The sequence below is a fragment of the Hirundo rustica genome, chromosome 5 (assembly GCF_015227805.2).
Source record: "Hirundo rustica isolate bHirRus1 chromosome 5, bHirRus1.pri.v3, whole genome shotgun sequence".
Taxonomy (NCBI): domain Eukaryota; kingdom Metazoa; phylum Chordata; class Aves; order Passeriformes; family Hirundinidae; genus Hirundo; species Hirundo rustica.
Window position 1 is genome coordinate 33,150,260 of NC_053454.1, and position 12,136 is coordinate 33,162,395.

The 12,136-nt window shown below is 38.1% G+C and overlaps 1 protein-coding gene across 7 annotated transcripts in view; it reads right to left on the minus strand.

Moving 5' to 3' along the window:
• TENM3 (teneurin transmembrane protein 3) overlaps positions 1–12,136 on the minus strand; it is an 844,329-nt gene that overhangs the window by 295,554 nt on the left and 536,639 nt on the right. For all 7 annotated transcript variants that reach the window (XM_058420808.1, XM_058420807.1, XM_058420806.1 and 4 more), the window contains one exon: positions 2,948–3,226. In XM_058420808.1, coding sequence (XP_058276791.1) covers positions 2,948–3,226 — 279 coding nt within the window. The remainder of the gene's footprint in view (positions 1–2,947; positions 3,227–12,136) is intronic.

Here is a 12,136-nt window from a genome sequence, read left to right on the forward strand (position 1 = left end):
CCTTCCATGAGTATTTAAAAATTTAAGTCACGTTTTTAGGATTTCAGAAACATATTAGTAAGGCCTTGACAAATAAAAGGTTAGTATTTTCAACAAACTATTTCTTCTTGCGCATTGCAGTTATGCAGCAGAATTGCAAGTTTCACCTTCCTGAGGGATATGCAATCCACAACTATTTCAGAAGAGCAAATACGTAACAGTTACAAGGAAGGAAAGGAAATACTATCTTAAAGCTGAGCTTGTTTTTCTGTCTCATTGGCAAGAAAGTAAACCCCAAGTACATCCAGCAAATTGTTAATACTGAGATCATAAACCCATAGGATTAGTCAAAGTTCTCATCATCTTGAAAAATATAAGGCAAATAATGCCTGATTATGGCAATGGAATATTTAAACAGTGAGTAGTTTTACTGGTGAACAGTGGGATTGCTGAAACACTGAGGCCTTTAGGTGAGAATGATCTGGTGATGTTGTGTTTTGCTCATCATCACCAGTTGCTCCTTTTTTACCTTGCAGGTAAACATGCTGCATAGAAATGCGTTTACCTGTAAAACAATTCCATCAAAATTCAGTCAGTAATCTTTCTCACACAGCAGAGGGGGATGCAGTACAGAGGACTTGTTGTAACTCTCACTTTGGTCTCAAAGCTCTATCAGATTTGTCAGATTTTAACAGTATACTGGCACAGCTGTTAACTTTAGGCCATAAATTAACAAAACTTGCACCTGCAGTTTAGTCCTTTGATTATAGCACCTGCGCCTGCCAGGGCGATACCATTTCCCTGGCTTTAAATTATATTTTCTATTCTACTGTGAGCATTAAGCGTACTGAGTTCCAACAGTGTGTAAAAAGTAATTTCTTAGCCAAGTCTTCTGTGTTCAGTGGAAACAAAAATTCAGAGAAAAAATACCAAAGAAGATTAAGCTTTTCACCATCTTAACATCTCTACTGAAACGGCGACCCATGACGTGGTCCAAGTTATAGATGCTTCGTAACCCTAGGGAACTCTCAAGCCATCAAAATTTCATTAGCTTCACAGCAGTCCCAGTACATTCTTAAGTTGGACTGCTGGCCTCCCTATTAATAAATAAATCAACTGTAATCCTTTTTAGTGGCTAAACTCTTTGTTGAAGTTGTATCAAACACCAGACATTCCTTGCATAATTTTAACCACTGCAGAATAATGTATTCTTTAACATATTCACAGTGTTGACATGCATGTAAAAAAAAAAAATAACACTAACTTCCAGCTGATGGAGGATGTTTTGGCACACTGTAATTAGATAATTTCCTTTCTAAAAAATTGTAAATACAAAATTTATTGAAAAGTATACCAAACCTATGGTACCTCTGAAGCAGTCGCCTCTTTGGTAATGTAAAGATACAGCTTCCTATGGAAATGGCGTATACATGAGTGTACAAATAAAAATGTATTTCCAAGATCATTACCCAAGGGTTTTTCAAAAGGGCCAAGAGAATTTGTTTTACCACATACCTTTCAAAATCACAGGACTGCTCAACAACTTATTCTAGATTGCTCTGCAGCTGAAATACCAAACGTTATCACACAGAAACTCTGCTGCCAAAAGGTGGTAGGCAAGTACTTTTGTCTTCCTCTTTCAGAACTTGCCTCTGACTCAAAACAAATTTTCCAGGCATGGCACAAGACACCTGTGAACACTGAAAGCTGTCTGCTCAGCTACCACGTGGCATTAAGTCCAGCACAAAAGGAGGGTCCCATTTGAGACAGCGGTTTTGCACAGGTATCTTCATGTAGAAACAGCCACCAGTGGAAAAATAAGTATGAATAACAGCAAATTATAGCTTTGGTTTTGCTTTCTCAAACTGAAGTTGAAATAATAAACAGGAAGGAGTAAACCTTGTTGCTTGTAGTTTAAAATAAAACTGCATTAATTTTTTAAGGATTTCCATACATACCTACCTACATAGCTGTTTCCCATCATGTGTTATTGTGATTGCCAGAAGACGGCAATAGAATTGCTCGAATTTTTGTACAGCTGAGCAGACAGGTTTAAAAAAGTAATAAAATGACATGTAGACATGCACACAATAGCCATCACTAATTTTCATTGTTACTAATTTTTCTTTATTCCTCTTTTGAATTTTTCACACAGAAACTCATGAAGTTAATAGAATTATTTTAATTCTAGCAAAGCTGAAAATCTTCTGCAAATAAAAAGTTAAGATTGGTACAGTTAGCATTTAACACCACATTAGATTCTGTTCATAACCTCAAGAGGAGGTAAAAAACTTTGAAAAGCTTTAAAAATGAACCAGTCAATTTTATTAACCTATTTTCATTTAAACTCTAAGACTTAATATACAGTGGTCATACCCCACATCCTACAAAGCTGCTAAGATTTTTGTTGCAGATTTTAATTGCACAGTAATCCAGTCCCCCAGGCACATCAAAGGCCACATGTCCCTCTTCACCACAATTCCAATTGCTCTCATCAGCTAAGAAGTTTAAAGCACAATCAAATTTCTTTTCCAATCACATGAGCCCTGTTAATAAGCTATTCTTTGAGTTCACTCATCCATTCGAAGATTCTGCAACTTCTCCAAGATGTCTTGAAGAACAGTTTACAATGAAACTTTTGAATGCAAGCTAGCCTGGGGAACAACTTTATCATCACTTAGCTGTTCCCCAGAGGGTAACAGGTGACATGGCCTGAGATAATACAGAACTAATCTTTTTTTGTGATTAAACTCTTTCAAAATTACAGCTAAAACATCACACCCAAAGGTTGCATTATTTAGGACTGATACTGAATATCGACTTTTATGGGAACAGGAGAAGGAATAAAAAAAAAAGAAGGTAAATAATTCAAGGCCATTCCTCTAATGATTTAAAATTACTGAGTATCAGTAATTTTAAACAGCAAATAAACATTAATTTATATATGGGCATATGCATAAGAACTTACCATTTTCACTGTCGGACTTGTTTTCATGTTCGGTATCAGTCAGAGTGAGGGCTGAGTTGGAACGGCTCGACAGACAGGAACTGCGCCCTGATTTGACCCCCCTGCCCCAAAGTCTCATGGCATGCTCTGGAGACATCACTCCTTCATTTTCAGTATCAGCATCTGACCCTGCACTGATAGAGTAACCTCTGTGGGGGAGCCCCATTTCCGCACAAAATGCCAGTCCTCGACGAGCTGCTGGTTCACAAACTCCTAACTGCCTTAGGGTAAAATTCTGTCCTGATTTGGGGAAAAAAAGATAACAAAAGATGAGAAAATTTTAATTATTTTATTGAAAGAATTTAAAAATAAAAACTCTTCATGTGTATAATTGTCTCAGATATCATATAAAGTGTTTTGTCAAAACTCCACCTTTATTACAATCAAGTGGATTCTTTTGTCTCCCGCTCTCCTCAGCAGTATTTTGTCAACTGCTTAAATGCATCAAAAGTGATCCTGAGCAGCAAATAAACAAAACAGAACCTTCTAACAAAGAAAAGCCAATTCAATACATGAAAGGATTGAAAAAAAATTTATAAACATTTCCTTTTTTCAAAGAAAAAATATTTTTTAAGCATTTAACAAGCACTTAATGAGGTTTTTGTCAGGATTTTTACTTGGTTGATTTTGGGGAGGGTTTTTTGTTTGTCCCTGTTAGAGGCCAAAGCAAGAGGCCATTTTCCCCATAAAAATGTCACCTCATGTGGTAATGGAAAAAGCTAAACAGGAACAAAACTCACCCGGTTTTTATTTGATTTCTCTGCCCTACTTCTATACACAAACACAAATAAACAGGAACATGGCCACCTGTTACCTGCAAGTACTCCGGTAAAATTGTTATGCTTCATGTCACTGTATTTTGGGAAGGATTTTACACTTTTACTGCTGAAGCAGAGTCTGTGCATTTTAACAGACTTTGAGCCTGTTTGGGGGCAGAGCAGGAGACATAAGTGAATCCCAATGATTGTATTAATAAATTAGGTGCAATAAACTTGTGACACTTCAATAACTTAGAGTGTCTAAATTATGCGACACTCAAAAATGACTGCCTTTTTAATGGCTGTGTCTTCATCCTACTTTTATGCCTGTAGATTTAAGATATTTTATGATATATAGACACTTGGCAAGCTCCTTTGCATACCTATAATACTTCTTCACCCTAGCCCACAATTATTTCACAGCTCTGAGAACAAATTAGGACACACATTCAATTTCTGAATCTGACAGGCATCCTAATTTCTCCATAATTAGTCATTTAACATAAAAACACACTAGCAAGATAATTAAAGCTTATAAGATGTCAAGAACAGAATTCCATACATGAGAAATAAATAGAATTGCAGAAGTATGAATATAGAAGTGCAAATAATTCCTGAAATATTAAGAGTTAATGCACTGGTCATTGACTTTTTTAAACTGATCTGGTTAATTATTTTATTCTTGCAGTCACTTGAAGCTGTTGCTGCAAGTTTCTTTGCAGTCAGAACCATAAATGAATTCTGACAATGACTTTCATAAATAACAAAAATCAATTATTACAATTAGGTACAAATCAAACTACTTATTATGCAGCTGTGAATTGATGCTTGAATGAAAATATAGCTGGGGAGGTAAATATAAAGGAGTAAGCATAGCTATGACTGTGTCTGATCAGTGTCAAGGGTATAAGGAAGTGGATTACCATGCACACTGATAGTATCTTGTAATTTTTTAAAGCTGTCATGCCATGTGAATCTCCAGGTTTTATGAGAGCTGAAACTAAACAGCGAAGGAAACAGGCCAAACAAACCGCCCAGTGGTAATAGGGTCAGAGCTGAGTAGTAAAGTGTCTAAAATGCTTATTATTTTGCATTTTTGTAGATCTATGCTAAGGGTGACAGTTTGGAACACTGGTTTATGCATTTGGTACATCAGTATGTGAATCTACATTTTCAAACAGTTGCCTAAAATCAGATACAAATGCAGAAGAAGCCTCTGTGCATACGTGTATGTATACATACGTGTATGTACACACATATGGAATAGATAAAGTGTGGACACACTTGCACATGCAGCATCTTATTTATTCTAAAAAGAGTGTTCTGCTAAGCAAAATGGAAAGGACAGAGGTATTTTAACCAAAGACAAGGTTACTTGAGTCAGTAACAAAACTGCTGTTGACTTCAATGCCACAAGGTGCTATGGCTATGGTCCCCACAGCCTCATGGTGCTGAAGGCAAGGAAGGATGCAGACAGACACAGCCACTGCTCCTGAGCCACAATCAGAGCAGCCTCAGCAGTGGCAGAGCATCACCCCGTGCTCCACACAGCCCCTGCCGCACGCAGCCCCTGCTCCACGCACAGCTCCTATGCACAGAGCCCTGCTCCACGCACAGCTCCTGCTCCACGCGCAGCCCCTGCCCCACACACAGACCCCGCTCCACGCACAGCTCCTATGCACAGAGCCCCTGCCCCACGCACAGCCCCTACCCCACGCGCAGCCCCCGCTCCATGCACAGCCCCTGCCCCACGCACAGCCCCTGCCCCACGCACAGACCTCGCTCCACGCACAGCCCCTGCCCCACGCACAGACCTCGCTCCATGCACAGCCCCTGCCCCACGCACAGACCTCACTCCACGCACAGCCCCTGCCCCACGCACAGCCCCTGCCCCACACACAGCCCCTGCCCCACGCACAGACCCCGCTCCACGCACAGCCCCTGCCCCACGCACAGCTCCTATGCACAGACCCCTGCTCCACACGCAGCCCCTGCTCCACGCACAGCTCCTACGCACAGAGCCCCTGCTCCACACGCAGCCCCTGCTCTACGCAGCAAAATCGCCCTTTGCGCTCAGGCACAGCCACGCGGGCACAGCAATTTGAAAAGACTATTCCACACACACTTCTTTTTTTGTCGTAAGCACTGAAGAAAAACTACCGGAAGCATTCTAGAACATCTTCAGGAGCTTCATGGGAGACTTGGTCTCAGGCATAACATACAACCTACCATCTAGTCATGGATTTTAAACTTGAAGTTTACAAAATCCTATCTCCACGTAAAATATCTTCTTTTTCCCTCTCATGTGAATGGTGAAAAACCTCACAAAATGGCATCGCAACCCAAAACAGAAAAGGAGGGCAGGTTTGAATACTGCCCTCTCATCCCATTCAATATATTACAGCTTTTCACTATACTCAGAAGTTTTACAACATAGCCCAGAAATGTTGTAACAGCTTTAGAATCATCAGGCTACATAATCTTCTGACCTAAAGCCTTCCTAAGAGCTTCACTAAGAGGATTGTAGTCCATGTAAGTTGCCTACACAAATGAAAAAAACGAAACAAAACAGACCCCAAACAACCCATAAAACCCAAACTGAGAAGTTGACATGGAAAAATAAAATGTTTATTTGTGTAGAAATTCAAAAATTCAAATCCCAAAGGAAATCATACATACGTGATAAAAATATTTTACATCGTCTTAAGGTTTCTGAACAGTGACAACAGGAAATCTTCCAGGATCCAGGGGAAGCTGAATACAGCTGGGATACAGACCTAGTGAGTAGCAGACAAGCCGGGAGCTTTTACCTGATAATGAACAACACTATGAAATCAAATTAAAGGCTCAAAAAGAGGTTATATGAGCTCAGTGAGAAAAAAGAGCATGAAGTGAGGATGTTAATAGAATTTCTAATTAATCTTTCCAGAATAACTTCAATGGTTTATTACATTTTAACATTTGCAGTTTCTCCCACTGACAGTAACTGCCTCGAGAGTTCAGAAAGACTTAGAAACTGTTTGACCATTGCAATGAACCAATTTCTGAGAAAAAATGGAGGTACAGAATAAACAAGTACCATAATGCTTTGTGTTTTTTCTGTTTTTTGTGGTTTTTTTTTTTTTTTTTTTTTTTTTTTTCCCTTTCCTTTAAAAAGTGTATGAATTGAAAACTAGGAACAAAATTAGACACAACATTTCAAGGAGACTTGTTCTAGAGACACCTTTGATGGTTTTGGACTATTTAGGATGATATATCATGAAGGTAAGTTTTAAAAACTGACAATGATGCTGTTTACCACCACTCTATTAGATGCTGCATCTCTCCTGGCTAGGAATATCAATTTATGGGTACTGTAAGGATTGCTGACATCCCCCACATTTGTGCAGACAAGAGCAAAACTAATTAATTAATAACTCTAAAAGAATTTCCTACAGCTTGTGCAGCAATCACTGTTAAAAACACAGCATTTGCCAACAGTGACCATACATGCCTATCTGTTATGTTGCAATTTTCTGTGTAAGCAATTATCCATGTAGGATTGCTGCACCTCCTTAACTACATCAGTTATACAAAAAAGGATACCAACATACTTTCAAAATATATATGTCTATATATAGAATTATTATTCTTAAAAGATAATGTGTGTGTGTATATATATCTACCAAAATCACACAGTTTACATCATCTAGAACTGCGCCTTTTTTTTTCTTTTTTTTTTTTTCAGTTTAATCAAATACTGCAATAAGAAATTTTGACATATGCAGAAATGGTGTAGATCTTTATAAAGCTGTAAGTTAAAAGCTGGAATTAAATGGAAACTTGCTGCACTTGTGCTACATTTGTTTCCTAGGCCTATTTTGGGGAAGTCCTTCAAAGACCTCCATAACAACTTAAGCTTTGAGTTGGAAATGTTATCTGTGGAAATGGGTTTTTGAAGAGGACTACTAAACAAAAGAAAAGGTCCTGTGATTCTTCAGTTGTCAGTGTCTGCTTTAAGCTGGATCTATACTAACTATAAACACAGAGATATTATCTTAAAAACCATGAAAAGGTGAAAGAACCAAACAGAAGGAATGAACAAAAGTTGCCAAAAGAAAATTTGTTCAGCATCTCCAGCCATCAGCACTGTCCTTACTAATTCATTAACCACTGATAAATTGACAAGTCAGGTTTTAGCTACAATAGACCACAGAAAAAAACCCTGAAAAGCCTCCAAAGCACTTGCCTAGTTAGCATAAAAATACACCCAACTCCCCAAGCTTTTAAACAGAGGAATTATAGTGCGAGTGTCTTTGCTGACTTTGGTTTTGTCCTAACAGGACAGACACAGTACCAAAAAGGCAGAGGTCCCAAACACATCCAAGTTCATACTTTAAATTGTGTTCAGTTTAGCGCTTTATAATGTTTCACAGTGTATCTGCCCCTCTGCATAATTTATAACTTGTCAGTCCTCTCTCTAATCTATTCTTCTTTTGTATTTTACCTTCTTCTACCTGCCTAGAACACATTTGAGGCATTCAAAAATCAAGCACCTCTTCCCTATAATCACTGTGTGATAATGCATGACAAAAATGCCAAATTTGGTAAAACCATGAAACATCTAAAGCTGTACAGATGAGAAACAATGATCACGGTCCTTAGGAGTATAAAACTTCTCCCTTACATTTCCTTGACTTGCTACTTAATCCTAATTTTTTTTTTTTTTAATTAAATGAAGTTTCATTTTTTTAGAAAGCAAATGAGGAAAATGATCTTTCTCTAGTTTTTATTATCTGTCTGCAGATTACTTCATACAAATACATCCTCAATAATAGAACATTTGTTATATAAGCTTATCATATAAGCAGCACTGGTATCAAAGTGTTCCTGCAAGAACCATATTTTTTTCTGCAACTCTGATATGGGAAAGGTACTTACTTCCTTTTTATTTCATATTTAGACACTATATAGGGGATATATTTCTCCTATTGAAGCTTTTTATGCAGAGCTCACACCTTCAACGAGGTCACTTGTAAGGAAATGTCTTGAGAGGAAGAATGTGGAAATAAATGTACAGTAGGATAACAAATTTGCTGAAAATGAAAGGATAAAGATTTTTTTTTAATAGCAAAACAGATACCTTAGATGCTTTAAAAAACTCTGACAAGGACTGTACAAACACTGTCTCCAGAAGCCAGAATGTTAGGTGGGTAGAATGCAATTGCACAAAAGGGAGAATGGCTAACAGATGTGATACATCCATTCTGTCATACTTCACAATATATTTAGTAAAAGGGAGTTTTCAAAGCTGTACATGCAGAATTGGATTCGCTAAGATGTGAGAAACTGCAGTGAAGACTGACAAGCAATGAGCTTTGCCTATGTTATTACTTTCTTTCTGATTTGGTGTTGTATTTTGTTATTACTTCAGTCTGATTTTTGTTTTTGTGAAAATTACCTGTGAAATTTAAACCTTCCTAATCCACTGTATCACATTTTCCTCCAGTTCTTAATTCCCGTGTTTTTCTTTTCACTCATCACAACCATCTTCCTTGTCACCTTTTAATCTCCTTTTCTTGACCTTTCTGCTCTATTCACTTTTCCATCTTAACCTCCTTTTCTTGTCATTATCTGATTTAGAGTGGAGCTGTAAGATTCATATGAAAGACAGTTCCTTCTCTAATATATCCAGTAAACTACATAATAAAGAGCATTGAAATATATTAAATCTCATCAAGTGTGCCTATAATTTTCAAATGCTTGTTATTCTCAACAAACATTAATCAAAGTAATCACATTCCTTATGGACTTTTAAAGGCATTTGGGGTCATAGGTCATGGTCTTGGTGACTTCTGAAAAGGTTAGTACAAGATACTGTGAATTCTCTGAGATCTACTTACTGTGCTACTCTTGATAAAAGAGCTTTATGCAAGACTCAAACCCCAAGTCAATTATTGGGAAAAAACGTAGAAATTCACACATATATACTTGCATTATTTGTGGGAAATAAAGTATTTCAAACTTGATATGTGTTTTTATTACTACAGAATCACAAGGAAACATTAACTGAAGAGATAGCCTGGGAAAGTTTTTATTTTCAGATGTAGGGAAGAATTTATGTGTATGAAACAGAGTCATGTGGTCCACCAAATTATGGTTCAAACATGCAGACTCTCCTGTGCAGTATGGGAAACTCATCATTTTATTCCCATTTAGGCTTGAGGGGGGGGCGGGATCTACAGTCCTAATCCTTAGACTAGAATATAAGAAGTATTCCTTAAACCAGTATAAGGATAAAGGGCTGTTCATAAAGCCCATCTGAAGTTGCCACAGAGTAAGATTAAAGCCAGCTGAAGATAATTTGACAACTGCACAATTCAAAGCCGCAAAGCAAACGTGTTCCACTAAATAAATTAATAATTTAAACATTATGGTTCCAAATTCGGGGACTTTATATTAAAATCTGATTTTATGGCTATGATTATACAGTACACAAACTAAATTAAGAGAAACCAGCACAGCTGTCCCAATCATGGGCTGCAAGGAGGGAAGAAAAGGGATTTGTGGATTTAGAAAAGAAATACAATTCCATGAGTAGCAAAGAACGTCTTGATCATGTGCAGAATGACAGTATAGGTATTTTAGGCCTCTGTCTTAATCTTTGGATCCTGGGACCAGAACATAAACATTCAAGAATCCATTTATTACAAAATAAGAATTACAAAAAGCCTAAATTTGATAGATGTGAAGAAAATATGACCCAAGGGTAAGCAATGTAGAGATGATGGATATGCAGTCTGCAAAGAGCCTACAAAGATCTGACAGGTATGAACTGCCACATTAAGGCTGGTAGGGTGCTAATGACATGACGTACAGCTTGAAATGGGAAAGGAAGGCAAGGAGGAAGGAGGCAGCATGAAGACATGCACACAAACTGGAGATCAGGTTTACTGCTATTCCTCCACACAGCAAGGTGAGAAAACTCTACTATTGCTTACACCTTCTCATGAGGGAAAAGCATATCAGCCACAAGTGAGCAGATGGACCAGACCCAGAGTCTCACTCAATTAATTCTGTAGGCTATGAAGTGGTACACAGTAAAAACCCAGTGTGCCTCTTAGAAGCGGCCCACACATTTCAGTTTGTGGAATTTCATACAGAAGTATTCCACATGTATGGGAATTGACTTCAATGCATGGACAGAATGAAGTGCTCAGACCATCGCTCTAGCTAAATGGAAGCAACAACACAGGATACTGACCCAAAAATTTCTGCAGAAATGAAAACCTCTTATTTTCTCTATTCCCTCTATCATTCACACTTCCCATCACAATTCCCCAAAAGCCTTTCCACTCTGTAAACCCCCATAATAAATATAGTGTAGCAATTTTTGTATTTAGATGTTCTAGAAAAATGTCCATTATGCTGAAGACATGAAAAGATTTACCACTCAGAAATATTTATGGCACTACCAAAAAAAAAAAAAAAAAGCGTTCCCTTGGCTCTACCACTTCCTCTTTTGGCTTTAATAAGCTCAGTAACACTGAGTACTGGCTCTGAAGCCTGTAAGTTGACACTTTACAAACTAATTTCAGAAAGCATCAAGGAACTTTCTGAGAAATTACCCCCATTTTACATCTCTGCTTCACTTTATGCATTTATTGGCCACTGATGGAATAAGCAATCACTCACAGCTTGGCCTCCAGCCCTGACTCTCAGCCCTACGCACTAAATCAACAGACAGGAGAGACAGGACTCTTCAGCCTCTTTCATTCCTCCCTTCATCCCATCTCTAGCTTTATCCTCTCCGTAGATGTTAACACACTGAACTCATCTTTCATAGCCATGCATGGGATCCATTCATCTCCCCAGTCCACCGTTTAGTTTTTATTACGAACAGAAGCAGCACATACATCACATCTCAGTACATGAGCTATGGAAAGATATATAAGAGCAGTTCCAGACTCTCTACAGTATCTTCCTTTCCATGAGGCCGAAAATCCTAGGGAAGGCCTCTTGCTTGCCTTGTAAATCTTTAATCATTATGATCAAGAACGTAATTCTCCTATTTTGCAACTGGACTAGTTGAAGAGAAGGTTTCTACTCTATGGACTTGTAGTGGCTGTGTAGAACTGCCTGAACAAGCAGTCTGCTGCCAATAACCAAGGCTGATTTCTCCCTGGAGAATCACAATTACCCTTTGTCTCTGGATCTGCAGCTCATCTACAGGCCATCACCCACAAGGGGCCAATTTCACCTAGATGAATACCTTAGAGCAGGTGTGCATATCACTGATCGTGAACTAAATATATTCCTAATCAAATAAAAGTGAAATGTTTTTCTTCGTACCACTTTGCAGCTAATAGAATAACTTTAAAAGTCAACAGATCCTTATCACCTGGAACCCGAA